The 19,296-nt window shown below is 40.5% G+C and overlaps 1 protein-coding gene across 1 annotated transcript; it reads left to right on the forward strand.

Moving 5' to 3' along the window:
• The first annotated feature begins 12,271 nt into the window (after nt 1-12,271).
• On the forward strand, nt 12,272-15,320 carry six3a (SIX homeobox 3a). Its single transcript, XM_026190522.1, has 2 exons — nt 12,272-13,119; nt 14,869-15,320. The coding sequence occupies exons 1-2, from the start codon at nt 12,428-12,430 to the stop codon at nt 15,059-15,061; spliced, it is 885 nt and encodes a 294-aa protein (XP_026046307.1). The 5' UTR covers nt 12,272-12,427; the 3' UTR covers nt 15,062-15,320.
• The last annotated feature ends 3,976 nt before the right edge of the window (nt 15,321-19,296 follow it).

A 19,296-nucleotide genomic window follows, 5' to 3' on the forward strand; every position in this document is an offset into this window, starting at 1 on the left:
TTTTTGTTTTTTGGATTTTATTTTAAAATGTGTCAGCTGTGATTCTGGAACAAAAAAAACCTTGAAAAAATCTTGAAGAAATATGATAAACTGAAGGGGGAAAAGTGTTGAACAGACAGCCTGCATGTGAGGATATAAATAGACGCGAGACTTCACAAGTCCAAACACAAAAGCGTTCTCAGGGAGCAGAGGAGGGATGCAAAGTGCTAAACTCACCAGCACCCAGTGACGTGGTGATACTGGTCGTTTTCCTGCCGGGGGAAGATTTAATAAACGCAGAAAAACAAACACGGTCTGTGCAGTGACGGGGTTGTTGCGAGGTGAGGACGGTGGCACACTGGACACATCCTCCTGTAGGAAGGAAGCGGAGTTGTGGAAAAAAAGCAAACAGGAGCCACGGACGGGTCTCTTTAACCCCGCCGTGAACTCGCGACCCTACCATCCGACTACTTCCCATTACCTCTGCACGACATTTAGCCCACATACCGCAGAGCGCTCACGCACACGCAGCATTGTGTGGGTCTGTTTGGATGGGGTGGAGGGGAGCAAGCGAGGGCGGCGGCGTGCTGTTCATGGAAGGGTCAAAAGAATGAAAACTACCGTGTTCACAGGGCAATTACAAAGTGCGGACGCTGGATGGTCTGTGCAGCCTCAGCCGACAGGGAGAGAAAATATTAGGCTGAAGCAAAAGGATTTCTTAAAAATATTTTTTCTCACTTTTGGCTAATATTAAACTTAAAGTTAAATCTCTTTTTATCTCATTTGATGGTGGATTTAATGGGTAAAATCAACATTGAGTAAAAAACAAACAAAACAAGAACAACCCGTTCTGAAATTTGGAAAAACCTTTCTTCTTTTCTTTTCTTTTCTTTTCTTTTCTTTTCTTTTCTTTTCTTTTCTTTTCTTTTCTTTTCTTTTCTTTTCTTAACGTCTAATTTTAAATTGTATGATAACGCAAATAGCCTGCCTCAAACCTCATTATAATCTCGATATTATTGCTGCATAACAAGAAATTTATCAAAAAGAAAAGCGTCACTATTTCCCAATCCAATCAATCTAAGTTAAGGCTCGTTATGAGCGTGCTGTACTAGTGCTCCAGTGTGAACTTATCTGAGTGAATTTTCTGCAAAGAAAAAAGCTCGTTTGGATCTTATTTTGCTAACAACTAAAAGTCGCATTAAAGCAATAAAATAGTGACGCCTTTGATGACTCCCGTCAGAATTAATTGCTCTGCATACTGTCAGACTGTTTCATTAGGATGTTTACAAATCTGTCATTAGCTGTAAAGACTAATTATGGGTAAAGTATCAATAACTTTAAGCAATTGTAAATTTAATATTCATCTAATTTGGACTATATAATATTAAGACGTTCTGTTGCGCATTTTTACTTACTGTGCTATTCCGGGTGTTTTTCGACACTTACAGTCTATTGGACATTAGACAGCTTTATCCTATCTGCTGAAAGGCCAGCTGATACGCTACTGTGTCGAGCTCGCAATTTCAATCTATAGTGTTTTCTTCTACATGGCTGTGCCATAAAGGGTTACGTTCTTTTCTGTTAGATGTATATTTTTTCACATATATTTCTTTTTCTCTGATATATAGTCTGTGTCTAATGCTTTTAGATTATTTCTTCTTCTGATGGAGTAAAGCTGCCTCTAAATGTTAAAGATAATAGGTTAACTGAGTGGAAAGGTCGTGGTTGCTTAAGAAGAGAAATGAAGCGGCCACAGGAGACACGACGGAGGGCAGATCCACAACTACAGCTGCCACACATGAATGTTTGATAAGCGGGCGGGATAATGGCTTCTTAAATCAGTCAAACATAAACATCTCCATCACGCTCTGACATCTGCCATCCATAATAATCTAAACCTGAATAATGAACGAACAACAACAAAAACGCTGAAATATCTCAATGTGCCATATAGGAAGGCGGATATAGGTCAAGTTTGTTTTGTTCGGTTTATGTTAGTATGTATGTGCTATTGCAATACTTGCGGTGACTGTCGCTTTGTGGCCTGGGTATCACTTCAGGGTTTTTGTATATGCGCAAGTAAGCTGCACAGAAAAGATTGCAGGTCATATGCAGGCTCCACTGATTTCAGCAGCGTGTGTTTGAGCCCAGTGCATGAAAATATTATGGTTTCAGTAGTAAGGACTGGGTGAGTGCACAGCCCACTAACCTGATACAAACTACTGATACTGCAAAAGCCAATCAGCCTTGTGTGGAGGCAAAATTTACCCCCCACACACTCAGATAGGAAATAATAATAATAATAATAATAATAATAATAATAATAATAATAATAATAATAATAATAATAATAATAATAATAATAATAATAATAATAATAATAATAATAATGTATTTGAGCATTAATAAGTTAAACTAATTTTAATGACAGGCTAAAAAGAAAAAAAGAAAAATTGAGAAAATAAAATATTGATGAGATTATATATTAACGGTATGATAGAAGTTGTGTGTCTAATAATGGTCATTTTCTATTTAACCTGTTGCACCTTTCTTTTCTTTTCTTTTCCTTTCCTTTCCTTTCCTTTCCTTTCCTTTCTCCCCCCTCCCTCCCCTTTCTCTCAGACATCAGCTATTGATCCTGGGAGTCAAATGGAGATGGGTAGCCTACACAAATCAGATTGGACTGGCTCTGTTCACCCGTGAGTAACCGGCTCATCGGTCGCAGCATCCCTCCGTTATTATCTTGTAAACTAATATCTAGTTATAGGACGGTTAGTTCCGTTCCCCGTTTCTGATTGGCTGCTACGGTGACGTATTCGATAAACACACACCTAAGACTGTGTAAAAACAAAAGTCACGACACCTACGCCTAATCTGTTGCCTAGCAATAGATTGATGTAGCTAAGTTTCGGGAACAATTAGGTAAATAGTTCAGCAACTTCTTTTCTTCTTCTTTCCCCCTGCACACTCGGATGAATGCAGGTAACTTAAAACACCATGTAGCTTCAGTTTTGTCCACTGGGTATTCCATTAAACTTCTTCAAAGGCTGAGTGGCCAAACAATAAATAAATATTGCAGACTGTACTTACTAGACTTTGCATAAATATAAGTTACTTCGGATTAAATATTTATGTTCTCCAAGTGAAATAATTATATTTAAGAGTCGTCTAGTAGCCTCATCATGAACTTATATAAGGCAAGTCTGTTTCTCTGAGACTTTTTATTCGTTTAATTCATTCAAATAAACTTTAATATGCACCTGGGGCTGTCAAAGCAGCTGTGTTGTTAAAGTAGTTATTTCATATTAATATTAATATCCTTGAAGTGGAGTCCAAGTGGGAGAGTACCCTTAGATTATTTTCACAAAATCCCTTAAAGCAAAGTAAACGCTATAGTAGGCTAAATGATTTTAATGCAAGCCAAATCTATCCAAATATACAAGCAAAATAGGTAAACTTCTAAATGCGATTGTGCCTCACATAAAACCAACCCATATTTCTACTTCTGCCGAGAAAACCTTCATGATCCAACTTTGATACTGTTCTTTCTCTGATATGCTACCTTCCTGCTTGCCCGGGCACTCTGTGCATGAATTGTTCTCCCCAACAATAATTACAGCCGTGGAAGCAGACAATCCCATGCACACTGAGCGGATATGACATGGCCCACCTCTTTTACACTTCATGCCTACCTCAAACTTGACTTGGGGGTAAACGGGCAATCGAGAGGAGTAATGTCAAAAGCTGCAGTCAAGGAGAGGAGAGGACAGGGGAGAGAGAGGGGGAGAGCGAGTAAACCAAATTATGCCGCAAGCTAAGGAAGCCAATTTGAAACAACGGAAAAAGGCAAAGGATATTAACATGTTATTTGATCCTAGCAAGAGATTAAGAATAAACAGGAAATGTATCTAGATATTTAAAAAAAAAAACAACAACAAAAAAACTCAGAAACCGAACCAAGTGCAAGCTCAGTCACAATAAACATTCAAAAAAACAAAAAAAAAAAAAAAAAAACCCTCCACACAAACACAAAAACCTATGACAGTCCAAGGGAAACAGGATATGTGTTCATTGTTCTACAGGTGAGCTTGACACGAAGATGATCGTTCTCCTAAACTGCAAAAGAATTCATGGAAAATGGAAAATTTAGTTTAACAATTTATAAATTAAAATGTGAGCGAGAAAGATGCTAGGTGCATGCTTCGCTATCACACAATCATCCAAACAATCAGCATGTGACACGGAAATATGGGTTAAACTGTGACTGTGACCTTCACATAGTCACGCGAAAGGGGAGGGTGGATTACTCAGTCTGGATCTATAGATTTCTTACATTACTCTATTACAAACTGAAGCATCAATTAGAGTTTTATCCACTGAGGAAATTAGGCTCTGTAGGTTTTGTTGATGATGAAGGGTTATTCTATTGTGAGAGAGGCAGCAACTGCATGTACTAGAGCATTGCATACTGGTTAAACTTATGGCAAAATCCAGCATCTTATATTGTGGAATGCAATGTAGGTAGATGACAGGTTGAACTTAAATACAAAATTTAGATTGTTAAACCACGATGTGCTGCCAGAACAATTTCAGGTTCTTGACATCTAAAGTCTAAAGTCACTGGAAGGACGGGGCACAGTTCTTCCAAAAGTTCTTTGCTCATTTGTTGTTTTGTCAGTTGATGTCTGTGAAAGCAACTGCATATGATTCGTATGATTTTCATACTCTGCAAGCCATCCAGGGAGCCCTCATGAACTTTGGATGGGGGCAACATCATCCTGGAATGGTCCACTTTCATCAAGACAGAATTGTGTCGTAAAGCTAAAAGTGTTCACTCAAAACCACTCTGTATTAATATACTGCAAATGTTCCCTCTAAAGGGACAAGTGGAACCAGATTGTGCCAGTAAAGCGCACCCCACAGCATACCAGAGCTGCCAGTCCCCTCACGGAAGGGTCAAAAGTTCATGTTTTTCCTTTAATATGTCACCTGTCTGTATTTATAAAGCTTGTCTTATAAAAAAGATAAAGAACCCTAACCAGGCTCCCAAGCAGCCACAATGTAAATGTACTTCACTGAGTAAAAAAATCTTGTGGTTACAGTTTTATTCTGTAAAAGTGGAAAAGAAGTTTTAGCACAATTTTTTCACTATCAAAAGTAATACTGCAGTTATTTAGATTACACCTTTCGCTGATGTACTGGGATTTTATTGCTGTATAACTGCTGTGGAAGTAAAACATAAAAACATAAAACATGCATGATTTCCCACTAAAATGAAGGATTAATTAAAAAAAACAGCACAAAATGAAAGTATTAAAGCAACAGTACCACGTGTTCAGTATGTGAGTATTTAAACTTTCTGTTATGGATGTACTGAGTTTACCTGTATTACGTCAATGAAAAATTAACTGGGGGCTGGAGGTGAAAGCCGCATCATTACATAATATCTTCAAATGATCATGTATTTGGGTGTAACATATTCTTCTTTAGGAGTGTTACATAGCTATAGTTGTCAAATCAATGTAACTTAACTGAAAACAAAATAACTGCATGAAAGTTAAAGAACTTTTCACCCGTCTTATGTGTATTTTTTTCTCATTCACATCTCTACTGCCATATCACTAGCTCGCAAATAAGTGGCTATTTCATTACTGAAATGTTAAAATGGAAAAGGTCATCTGCGGAGCATGTGGCCAGCCCAGCAGCATCTAAACAGGGGTTAAAAAGGCACTACGTGGCCAAAGTGTTGAGTAGCCTCGACTGTGTGCATGCTGTCTGTGGTATCCACATCTCTCACATTAGTAAGCTTTGAGAGCGACCTGTCAGCCACAGTAATTACAGCTTGTCAGCTCCTGTGACACCGGGCTAAAGGGCCATCTCCGCAACTCCTATCTGCATCTCAGAGACTGAGCGCTTAATCAGCCTAGACAGGCAAATCCAAAACAGTCAGATTTTTTTTTATGTAATTCTGTACATATTTTTTTTAAGTACCAATCTGGTTATACTGTTAGTTCTATACAGGACAATTTGAGATCTACACATGCAGATTAATGAAGATTCTTCAGGGGTTAGGTGCTGGGAGATAAGAGTGCTGTGAGAGTAGGGGGTTGCTTTGCTTTAAAAATTGTTCAGCTGTTTAAAAAATTAAATAGGAAAACGTATAAGGCAAGGTGAGCATCATATGTAGCGCTTGGGGCAATGCATTCGATATGCAGCCATTATATTTATTTCTCTGTTTCTCTGTCTCCAAATCAGCCTATCCACCTGGAAGAGTGAACACGAGGCCTCCTCCAGCGCTGTGTCATATTGCTGCACATCTGTAACACGGAGGACCAGGCGCCTGAGCGGTTAAACCGCTGCTGGAAAGGGCGCCATGAGAAAATGCGCATTAAATACGTTGTTGACGGTATGAAGAAAGGGATTGTGTAAGTAATGACATTACTTAAAAACCTTCTTTTCCCTTTATAACAGATATGGAAATCAAACTGTTTTCTGTCACTTTTACCAGCAGGTGATAAAGTGCCAACAACCGTGAGAATATAGTTTGGGCCACTTTATCACCTGCTGGCTGCTGGTGGATGTAGATTTGGCAAAACAAAGTGTACATTATCGTGTGCAAACATATTTGACTTTACTTTTCTGTTTATTTTATCTTACAGTCTGTCAGATAACCACTTCTCAAAGCTAGAGGGTACAAATGCAAATTTTCCTTCGCAAACGAAGAATCAAAAGTTGGATTTTGGTTTTAGTCCTTCCTAAAATTTGGTGTTCCCACCTGTTTTTTTCCTTCTTTCTCTCTCTCTTTTTTAAATAATGACTGGCGATGAGGGAGAGACTAGACGAGTCTAATTGATTTTTAAGTGGTGTCTCTGTGGTCTAGAAGAGCAAGAGGGGAGTCCACTTCAGGGAGCTGCCAAACTCCTCTAGTTTGTACCTGAATTGAGGGGCAGTGATGTGTTGCTGATGCGGCTCAACAAGCCTCACTAGGGGCCAGACGAGGGGTGGACAGAGGGGCCAGAGCCCGATCTGTCCTCGGTGCTCTCGTGGGGATGGAGGGTGATTATAAATGAACTTACTTCTGCAGGGGCAATAAGCTGACATGTCAAGCCTCATTCACCAAACAATAGAAGACATATGGTTTGTAATACGTGCACGCAAACACAAACACCCTCTTACGCCTATGTCTTGTCTCAGAACACACTTCTAATGACTGTTTTTTTTTCTTTATCGATTAAACACATTTTAAGTAAATATATAGCCTACGTATAATTTTACGTTGTAGTCCAATATGTATTAATCTACATGGAGAAAAGCCCTTTTGCACAAATTTAAATATATAATGAAAACATTTGGATTCCTAACGCCATATTCCATGAAGAGGAGACGTACCCACACACAAACATGTACACACGCAAATACACACTGCATGCATGCATCATAGAACCGGGCCTGCAGAGAAAAAGCAACACTCCCTGAGTGAGCGGAAGAAAAGGAGGTGGGGGAGAGGGAGGCCGGCTTGCAGCTCCACTCTTCCAGGGTCTCACACACAAGATCCGGGCGCACGGCTCCATTGAGAACGAGGAGGCTTTTGCATGGAGGTTCATTAGAAGTAACGAGTTGACACAAGGTAAATCTTAATGTTGAGGCGCCTTTCTCTACCGGCCCGGGGAGGAGCCCTCATTAACTGTCGCTAACAACCCGTGTAAATACACTGATTGGACAGCTCCGATACAAGCTCCCAGCCCTGCCAGGAAGTCCCCCTAATGAGACCACACAATAAAAACAATAAAAGAAAGGAGGGAGAGAGAGAGAGAGATGTTAAAACTTTTGTAAAAGCTTTACTATTAAAGTTGGAGCCACGTTTACAGATCAGTCACATTTGCGGTGAAAAAATGTTTTAAATTCAATCATGGCGTTTTTCTGTTTCTTTAAGTTTAAATTTAGACACTATTGTGCGTCGTGCATGTATCTGCAAACGTAAACAGAGGTTTTGCCTATTGCTTACGTGATCACAAGTTGTTATTGAGTGGCTGTTTTAAGATATTGCAACCGACTTAATTGTTTTGGCGCTTGAGTTCACTATGGAATGAACCAAATCGTAACAGCGTCACATATGCAGGTCTAATATATATTTTTAATGCTTTTAAAAAATAGAATGCAGTTGTTAAAGCTGCTGACTATATGCTTAAATCGTATTTTTGCACTGCAAAAAATATCCAATTTGTTTTCATTTCGTAAAAATTTCCTCATATGCGGTAAAAAAAAAAAAAAGAAGATATATTCCAGTGGCACAAATTTTATGCATAGCATTTTTTTTTTTTAAAGAAAGCGGTATAATATTTCTAAAGAAAGCGGAGTTCTGCATTTCTTGTACTAACTTAAAATTTTTACGAGAAACTTTAAACAGAGGCAGACAAAGTTATATCAGATTGAGATGTCTCCTTCTACATCCTTCTCCCAAATGTATGATAGAGCCATTCATTTTCCCCAAAATAACCCCGTATTTTTAAAACTTAGTGCTACATTAAATGACACCTTTAGACTGATACTTTTTACAGTGTGGGGAGAAAGCAGCGACTCCGTACCCTGGACTAGCCAGCAAAGGGATGGAGGCGATTGTGCGCCCGTCCCGACAGCATCACACATCTGCTCTGCAAAGACAGATCTCCCCGATTCTCGGTGAGAGAAAAGTCAGATAACACCAAATGTAACTTTTCTGATCTAAAGGATAGATTAGCCTCATATCAAGGTCTGTTAAGGTTTTTTTTATGCTTAATTCCATATTTTTGTTTAAATAAATGAATTGTCCGCAAAAATAATGACTCGACAACGTCGCAGACGGAACTTACAGACGTTGCAGCTCGATTTCCATCCTACTTTTGGACAAACTGACCAGTGAAATAACCGTGAAGCGGTGCCATCTCCAACGACAGCTTCCAAGCTCAAATGGTGACCGCTCGTTGACTGGAGCCAGCTTACAGCCCTGCAGGAGACAAGAACGAGCAAGGTGGGGGGGAAAGGTAATTCCTAATATTCTGAGAGAAAAACACAAGCGTTGAGTTTCCACGTGATTAAAATAAAATTGCATTTCTCTGTTGGCAGGATAATAATAAATGCATCCTCTGACGCGTGCGAAAATAAATTCAGCAGAAACTAGACTGCCTTGTTCTAAGAGAAAAGCAAAGGAGAAAACCTTTTTTTTTTGTACGTACCAGTCATTTCTCCAATGTGTCTGTGTAATGTTGAGATGAATCCAGGATGGAGCAGTAGGCACATGTGCCTCTCCTGTGTTTGCCAGGAGGGGTGTGCTGCCTTTTCTGGGAAGCTTCTGCCAAACCGGGGTCAACGAGGGAGCAAAAAATAAAACAAGACCCTTTCTTTCGTGCCTTCTCTTTCCCTCTTACCTTTTACAGTCAACACCTTTTCTTTCTTTCTCTCATCCGGTCCCCTTCTCCCTCTCTCACTCCCAAACGTGACGTAACATCAGCTTTGTTTATTTGCTCCCCTTATTGGAACAGACAGAAAAAGAAAAATAACTACTTAATGGAGATTAACGAGCACTTTTAGACGCAATATGTTCCGATAAGACTAACATATCGTGGTCAATGAACAGTATTACCCTATTATATTAAGAACTTTTAAAAAAAAAACACAGTAGTAACTTGTTTTATTTATACAAAACTTTTCTACACAAAGTTTGACATTCCATTTAACGCTCTGCCAAAAGGAATGGGAAGCGAGATCCGGCTGCTTAACAGACACGGACGCCTGTTCCTGCTTGACCAGCATATTTCCAGTTTTTAGCATGCAAAATGCTGTTTGTGTTGTCTTGTTTGGAGGTTTAGGCTGTAAGTAAACGGAGAAGACGCTAAATGCTCAATGTGCATTCAGAGCTCTCGTCCCCCGCTGCTAGGAACATTCAGCAAGCTCTCGGATAAACACACAATTACGGCAGGTGAATAAACTTGTTTGGGAGGTGTTAATTACATGCTTAACGTAAACAAAAGCCATGTAAAAGAATGTGAATTACCAGTGGCTTTTCTCCTTCAATCCCCATTCAGGTTTTACATTTCACCTCTAGTCTTTTCTAAGAGTGATTTCCGAATTGCCTGCGAGGGCTACTCCCAAACAAGGCTCCTCCAAAACATAATGCTACATAATACCTGCAGCCTTGGGTTGAATGGTGATCAGCTAAATTGGTACACCAGGAACCCGGTCAGGTAGGAGGCTTTGCATATTTGGAGAAATGCTGCTAAGCCCACACTCTCAACTTCATGTTGGGGTCGTGCATGTGTGTATATGTGTGTGAGAAAGAAAGAGAAAGAGGAGGGGGTATAGGCTAGGAGGTTAGTTTTAACACCAGCATGAAAATACCAGCCTTTACTTCCAGTCCACAGAGCTTTCCAACGGGACCAATTCAAGTGCCACTTGGAATTAGTCCTCCTGAGGTTCGTATAGGACAGCAGTGGGCAGGTTTGATCCCATACTCTACCCTGCCCCCACACGCACAAACACGCGCGCAAACTCCAGAAGTAACACACGAACCAAACGCCTGACCCTGCTGCAAGATCATCACAACGCCCACTCTGCATCACATACACCTCCAGACACAGACACTCCGCAGCCCACTCCTGCACGCACATGTTCGCACGAGTTAAAGCACTGCTTTACCTAAAACGCGTTTTAGTGCGCCAGTGTTGGCTAATTGCTCGGCGGCAATCACGTTGTTTAAGCGCGTCAGGTAAGGTTTGTGGTGGACATAAACAGGCAGCACTGACTATACATGCACACTGAGGTACTCACTGTCCCTCCAAGCTTGAAGTCGTTGGTCAGCCGGCAGAATGTGTAACTCGGAGTGGGGAAAGGGAACGTTTTGAATTCCTGAATGATTTTGTAGAAAGGCGGCTTAGGATCATTATGTCAGCTTTGCTGAGGGTGGATTAAGCGAAGTCCAGATTCTATGCCCTGCATACGGCTCTTTCACAATGTGAGCACTGTTCGTGTTAGACTGAATTCACACTATTTTAACACCCTATAAGCTCTGTCTAAATATGAAGCCGGTTTAGCCATAAACATGAAAATCACACCGCCGTGGCTACCACTACTACCACTAAAAGCCGAGTCCTATGACTGAATGTGGACATTGATCATGTCCTTGCCACTAGATCAAATAAATGAAATAGCTTTTATGTCCCCAAGAAGCTTTCATGTTGCCATTTGATTGTAATTCCAATACTAGCCTAATAGTTTTAATTAGAGGGCCGGGCCATAAAAAACGCGATAAACTGTTAAAAGGGCGATGCCACTGGCAAATTAGTTTTCCCACTACAATGCCGTGATCTTTGTTCAATCAACACAATGCTGCGCGTCGATATTAATTTGTAACAATAAATTCTGTTGGTTGGAGAGAAGGCAACGGGCAGGGGGCCAGGACTGCACCCAGCGTCCCAGAGGCAGGGCCGGGGACAGCAGGAGGGGGAGCGGCATCACTGCAGTATACCCCCGGACAAGTACCCACCCATCACAAAGTGACCACACAGAACAGCTAGGCCGAGTAAAGTCATGCGCGGATTATGTCATAAAATTACAAACATGCAGTTTTTTAGACCATCGACGGATCCAGGGCAAAAAACAAACAACAAACAGAAACAAAAGACAAAAACCCTCAAAGGCTTAAGGGACTACACCATATTTTTTTGTTTTTTCAAAAGAAAAAATAATGTAAAGCGATTACTTGTATCTATGAAAAGGAAAATGTAACCCAGAAGACTAACGCTTTCATTTCCGTCGCACAAAAATGAATGGAGTGATCAAAAGATTCTAAAAAGTAGCTACTACAGGAAAAACTATACAAAAACAATGTGCAAATTGACTCGCTTCTATTCAAAACGTGTATTCCCGAGTTGCAGTCATTGGTTGTCCATTTGTCACCCATTTAAAGCTCCCTCTGCCTCCCTCCCTCCCTTCCCGTCTCTGCTAAGCATCTCCAGTCTACATATCTTCTTTAGCTTTAACGAGCCTCGTTAAGATCGCAATAATATTCCACCCTCTAATTGCTCATTCCATTCAGCAGATAGGCGAGCATTGGCTTGTGCCTGATGCGCGCGATGCGGTGGGAGGGTTGCTGTGGAGATCGGAGACTCTGATAACCCCCCGTGCATGCTGCACAAGTGGTGAAAGCCTCGCGCTACGTACTGGCTAATGATTGGCACGCTTGACAGTGATTGGCAGGGCTGCCATGACAACGCTACAACGACACCAAGAAGACCAATAGAAAAGGGAAACAAAATGTTTCAATGCTACACTCAACGGCGGATTTAGGGGGGAGATATTATGAGGCTGGTGTCATTAGGCGATAGCCATTGAATCATTCAATCTTTTTTACTTGCCGTATTTTTCGGTTTTTCCCTTTTTCTCGATAATTTTCTTTCTCTCTCAGGTCATTTCCATGGTTTTCAGATCCCCTTTAGAGCTTTATCCCTCCCATTTCTTCCTGCCAAACTTCGCTGATCGCCCTCTGCTCCTGGCGAACAGCGCTCCCACCACCAGGTCTCCAGAAGACTTGTCCATGTTTCAACTACCGACCCTCAACTTTTCCCCGGAGCAGGTGGCAAGCGTCTGTGAGACGCTGGAAGAGACCGGGGACATCGAACGGCTGGGCCGCTTCCTCTGGTCCTTGCCTGTGGCTCCGGGAGCGTGCGAGGCGATCAACAAGCATGAGTCCATCCTGCGCGCTCGGGCCGTGGTGGCGTTCCACACGGGGAATTTCAGAGACCTCTACCACATCCTGGAGAACCACAAGTTCACCAAGGACTCTCATGGCAAACTGCAGGCCATGTGGCTGGAAGCTCACTACCAGGAGGCCGAGAAGCTCCGCGGTCGTCCCCTCGGACCTGTCGATAAGTACCGGGTACGGAAGAAGTTTCCGCTGCCTCGGACCATCTGGGACGGCGAGCAGAAGACGCACTGTTTCAAAGAGCGGACACGGAGCCTGTTGAGGGAGTGGTACCTTCAGGACCCATATCCAAATCCCAGCAAGAAAAGGGAATTGGCTCAAGCCACTGGACTCACTCCCACACAGGTCGGAAACTGGTTTAAAAACCGGAGGCAAAGAGACAGAGCTGCGGCTGCCAAAAACAGGTTAGTGACTTTTCTGTGTGCCGTCGAAACACGAGTATGCACACAAGTTTGTCTTTAATGCACATTCAAAAGAAAATGCGAGCTTTTTAAAGCCTTATATTGCGATTGGAGACTGTCTAGGAAAAAGATAAGTCTGGCTGTCAGGTGGAGGGATTGCGCTGCGGCGACATTTTGTTATCAAACCCGGATAAACGTCGAAAATATTCCTTTTGTAGATCTCCAGAGTTCTCCTAAGCATAAAAACTTCACTATTATTATTAAAAATTAGCTTTTAAACATTTTTTGCAGATTGATCATTTTTAATGTATTTTAAATTGAATGCAAATTGTATTTAAGAATGAAAAATACAATTAATCTAAAGTTTGGAATTTTAAAAAACTGACTAATAAAATAATACAAACACAAACTACATTTGTTGTCAATCTTGATAAGAGATAATTGAGCCGAGTTCTTTTTAAACAGAAACTCCTTGTTTATATTTTTACAAGAGGCGAAGCATTCTTGCAACATATGAAGATTATTGAATTTATATTTAGAAAAACCATCCGCTGCAGGATTTGTTTAATTTTACAACTATTTCGCTTGTAAAATTGTAAACAACCTAGTGAATTATTTCAATCAGCTGAAATAAAAACCGGACAGTGTTTAGTTTTTTTTTTTAAATAATAATTATTCTAAAGTTAAATCGTCTTATCTTTACATTTAAACACATATTAAATTGTTAAATTTAGTAAATGTATTTATTTATTTATGTGTATTGGCCAATTTAAGTTCTTAATGCAAGCATTAAGCGTTTTAACATCAAATGTTGCTTAGTGTTGTTGAACTCAACGACTATCTCAAAGGATAATAACGATATTATTGATATCTGAGCATGCGTAGAGAAAAACATCTGAAGACATGGGCTGTATTCATAACATTAAGTGTGGTATCATTCCACTGAAATGCCATAATTGATTAGAAAATACTTTGGAGAGCACTAAGCCATATGAACAGTACTCTAATATTTTTGCTAAATGAATAGATATATTTCCAGGCTGACATTATCCCCACGCAATGGCGTTATTATCATGAGTGGATTGGAGATAAACATTTAGGATGATTGGAGTAACCTGGATCTCGACGTCACTCATTCATACACGTCCCCTACCATCAGACTAAAACACATCTGTGCCAAAGGCTCACGGCAGTTTGTCGTTGTGAGAATACCCATATTTTATTTCAAACAATGATATATAATTATTTTGGGGTTTTAGGCGTGCAAAGTCCTGTTGATGAGCATGAATACACGTGTGCAGAATGAAGAAATAATAATAAACGCTGAACAAACTCAGAGCAGTAACACAGATTTCCAAATGGAAAATGTCTTCAAAATGCCTATATCAAAGACAGCAAGTTGGATTTGAAGCTTCCCTGCACTGGCAACATGGATCAGTTATATTCCAAAGTGTTGACTAGGACGTTGATCTCTAAGAAAAAAAAATTAAGTTAAAAAACAACAACAACAACACAGCCCTAGTACATTTCATCCAACATTTGGTAGTCTAAATAGTGATGTGTTTTGTCCCCTGAAAGCTGGCTATTTGATAAAAGCACGCATGCATGCCTGGGGCCGGCAGGGGGAAAGAAAGGCGAGTTTGAACCCCTATTTTGCAGGAGGAGGAGGGGAAGGGGGACATTCTCAGGTCTAATTGCCATTTCTCTCATTTTTTCTCTTTCCCCCCCCTCCTCGTTTCTTTTCTTCTCCAGGCTCCAACACCAAGCAATAGGACCAGCCGGTATGAGGTCCCTCTCAGAGGCCGGTCTAACCCCTCACAGCTCGGCAGAGTCGCCTTCAACCGCGGCAAGTCCCACCACCAGCGTTTCCAGTATGACAGAGAGAGTTGATACTGGGACGTCCATCCTGTCCGTCACATCCAGTGACTCGGAGTGCGATGTATGATACGGAGAAAAAAAACACAAAAACAAACAAAAAGAGAAATATTTACAGGGAAAATGGACCTGAGAGGAAGAAAAAAGACTATGAAATATCGCGGATGAAAAAAGGACCGATTGATATAAATATTAAAATAAAAAGAGTTAAAAGCACGTCGGGTTTTTTTTTAATTTTATTTTATTTTTTATTAAAAAGCGCTTTCAAAGGACCCACGCCTCCCCCTCCTCTTCATCCCCCCACACCACCACCACCACCATACTACTAGACTACTTGCATGATGGGTTTTTTTTATTTTATTTTATTTTATTTTTGATTTTGTAATCAGGGAAATAATCCTGAATGCAAGATTTTCCATCAGGAACATCGATCAGAGGGAATAAAACAGATCGTCTTGGTGTTTTCGTCGCACCTTTTCCCATCTCCGGTTCTAGTCCAAGTGATGATGATGATATGACGGTGAAGCAGCCGCCATGCAGACAAGATGCAATCCTGTTTTTACTTTGTGTTCATCAGACAATCATTTTAAGTCGTAAGCACCTTTTTTTAATACACTTCTGTCACTGCCTGTGGGGTACATGGTCAAAAAATGTCGAACAGAACCGTTTATGACTGTATCAGAATTTTATTTTCGAAATTTTATATTGAATTATGTATATCTCAAATAATGCGATCATTCTCCCGGTCTGTAATATACGTGTAGAAATATGCTTGTACATAATTATTGCTCTCCCCCGTGTCATCCTCTTTTCTATCCCTTCCTCACTTTTCTTGACTTGGTGTTCCTACATAAAATATTTGTCAAAACTTAAAACTGAAGTGCTGTAGGCGTTTTTGTTGGTTTTCTTTGATTATGGGTGGGTTGTTAATGGCAAAAAAACTGAAACAGAAACAAAACCAAAAACATATATATACTCTTCCGTCCACCGGGGTCACTCTGAGCGCTTATTTGCATTTGCCAATGTCATTTCCCTTTCATCGCGTAGTTATTATGTGTCTTGTAGTTACGATTCTAAAGATCAAACGCATTATTCATTTTGCTATACCTCGTTGCATGTTGATGTCTGTATTTCCATCCGATTACGGATAAGGACAGTGATAAGTGGCTAAACACATGTTCATATTGGATCATTATTGGATTGTGGAAGCATTAATGCTCATCGTGGCTTATCCAGCCTCGGAGCAGGTTATTCAGTCAGGGGGCTGGTCTCACCTAAAATTAGTTTGATTTCATTTCAAGTACAGCGTTAACTCAGGATTTCATTATTTGTATCGTCTTGGCGTAGACAGCTTGGTCGTGTGCAGCGACAAAAGCGGCACAACGCTGTAATTCATTTTTAAGTTTGTAATTTTATTTTCCAAAAGAAGACGTCTGCTTTATTTTATGATTACACCCCTGGCTCAAACGTATATGATGCAGGCAACATCGCCTATATGACTGCCTCAGTCTCCAAATTCTGGCAAATGTCAACGTCATGCAGCACTTAAAAATGTGAGTGCCATTTCCCCTTTTGTTTACCGTTGCTAGTGAATACAGAAATTAAGTAAACGCGCCATTAAATGGGCTAATCACGATGGGACTCCTCCCCTGTCCCAATCTCCCATTGTGGCCCCTGAAAAGAGCTTTTCTTCCTCGGACGAGAACCATTTCCCCCTCCAAAAAAAGGCTTTCTCTCCTGCAGTCCCTTTGCATCCAAATCCCCAACCAATTATTCTGCAGACTAGAGTAGATTTGCCACAGGACACTGTTGCATGAACTGCAGTTTTGGTGGAAACACTTTCTCAGAGATTTGTTTCCTAGAAGCAGAGCTCGGGCTCTCCCCATGTAAATGTGCTACACGCAACTCTGTGATACGAATCGAGTCTGTGAGTGCTGCGGTGGTGTCTTTAGTAACAGAAAGTAGGACAGTAGCCACTGTTTGGTACGGAGAAACCGCAGGACTTTCAGAAACTGAACACTGGCATAAAACCTGCGAAGAGGACTCCAGCAGTGTAAACTTCCATTTATTTAATCATGACAGATTTCTGTCTGATTTTAAAAAGAGAACTAAAGTTTCCTTTTTCCAGCACCCGTTATTACCTGTGGTGTTACAGATGATTCGCAGATCACTACCAGGATATTTTATTTCTTTCCTTTTTATTACTTTTTTTGTAAAAAAAAAAAAAAAAGAAAAAGAAAGAAAGAAAGAAAGAAAGAAAGAAAGAAAGAAAGAAAGAAAGAAAGAAAGAAAGAAAGAAAGAAAGAAAGAAAGAAAGAAAGAAAGAAAGAAAGAAAGAAAAAAAAGAAGAAGAAGAAAAGAAAAAGTGAAAGCCTATATACAAATGATCATGAGTGTGCCCACGGAAAATGTGAGGAGGTATTTAAATTTTGAATACAGACCAAGACACCACAAACGCTCCCAATGGAACTACTTCAATGTGTTTTTCTAATGACTTTATTTAGAAAAGCAATGACAAGGGGATTGTAAAAATCATAAAAGCAGTTTTTTGAGATATTTGTTGGACTTAATGAAATTCTCTCCACTAAATGTGAAATTTGGCTTGAAAAAAGTTATGGGCTATGTTATGTTGTTTTTTGTTTTGTTTTTTACACACTGAGTAAATGTAATCAGACCACTGGATGAAGTGACCACATAAAGCTATCTACCTGCAAAAGTCCCCACCAGACAGAAACCAAGCAGGACCTAAAACAAGTGTAGTGTCAAAAGCCTCCGCCATTCGACTCAATAGGTCTGTGATCCTGAAGTAACCGAGGACATGACGCAGACAAACGCAAGGCTCAGTTCCCCGCTTGGCTAAAACAAAGCATCTCCAGCCGCACTCACTGGCAGTCGATCGTAGATGAAGTAAATCTGTATCATATTTTAAACCCATTCCGGTTCTTAAACCGGCCTGCAAGAGACAGATAGGCCCTATCAAGAGCACCGTGGGGACATGGCACCGCCGCTCCACCAGACCTTATCACGCACCCCCCGCCTCTCCATTTACGCACTCCACAAGTTTTATTGGCTGCGACAAGTCCCGGCTATGATTGAGATTAAATTAATCGTAAACTGAAGAGCATTTTTATCGGCAAAGGAGGACACGAGGATTAGGGCTGTATCTGAGAGATGGAGCCACAGATAGGGACACATGAATATAAAACAAGCGATGAATGGGCTTCATTTGCGCAAAATTACGTTCATTAAACCCACGGCCCTGGAAAACGCTGTTTTATGCACATAAACTTAACTTACTTAAAAAGAAATACAAGCGTTTTTTGAAGTAGTTTTTTTTCTTTTTTTTAAGTGAGCTAAGGATGCAAACTTTACAGTCGCCGGTTACACTCCTTCGTAGCCCTTATACTTGCAGTTTTAATCACCACGAGAATATTTATAAGGCTTTGCAGTAAATACTCCAGCAAATCGTGTGTTAGAGCCCTATCATCATAATTGAACGGTATAGTGTTATAGGAGCAACAGACAAACAAGTCAATATTAATTAAATCTCAGTGAGTTTTCCATTAGAGCATGTTAAACAATGTAAATGAGAGCCATGTAAACAGATACAGAATTGTTCTAGCTGCAAACATATGTAGGCCAGAGGAGCGGCAGGGAAAAAAAAGAAAGAAAGAAAAAGATCTGGAAGTGCGAGTCTATCTGTTGCTCACTGGGGTCATTAACAGTGGGGGAGCTCTTGTTCGTGATCTGTCAACTCAAATATGGATCACAAGACAAAAGAACTTAACGAGGAGTAATCTCTGTGTGTGATACTTACATGAGAGTAAACGAGAATGTGAGACAAGTGCGGCAACAATGGGGATTCACATGTTTTTTCACCCTTTCTTTTCGCTTCCTGGAGTCGATTTGCATTTATGTGGGGAAAAATACTGCGTCTGTCAAAAAAAAAAGGAAATAGAAAAGATTGGCATGAAAGTCGACAACGTAAAGACGATTATTTTTTGATCGCTTCCAGATTTGAAGTGCCTTTACAGGGAGAGAAGCAAAGCGGGTTCTCTTCTGAACAAAATACAATTGATTCGTGTTTGAACTGATGGTTGTTTGCGTCGCGATGATCCGCTTAGAGGTCAGAGTTGAACTTTCCCTTCGTTCTCAACTATAACATCGTGTACAAAGAAGTTAATGCAGACACTGTCAACGCAACTATAGGGGACCAGAGGAAGGAGGGGGCTATTAGACCGGAGTTGGCGGTGAGAAATACTTGCCCTGCCCCGTTTTTTCTCGGATTTCACCGGTTAACTGAAC

The sequence above is a fragment of the Astatotilapia calliptera genome, chromosome 13, assembly GCF_900246225.1.
Source record: "Astatotilapia calliptera chromosome 13, fAstCal1.2, whole genome shotgun sequence".
Taxonomy (NCBI): domain Eukaryota; kingdom Metazoa; phylum Chordata; class Actinopteri; order Cichliformes; family Cichlidae; genus Astatotilapia; species Astatotilapia calliptera.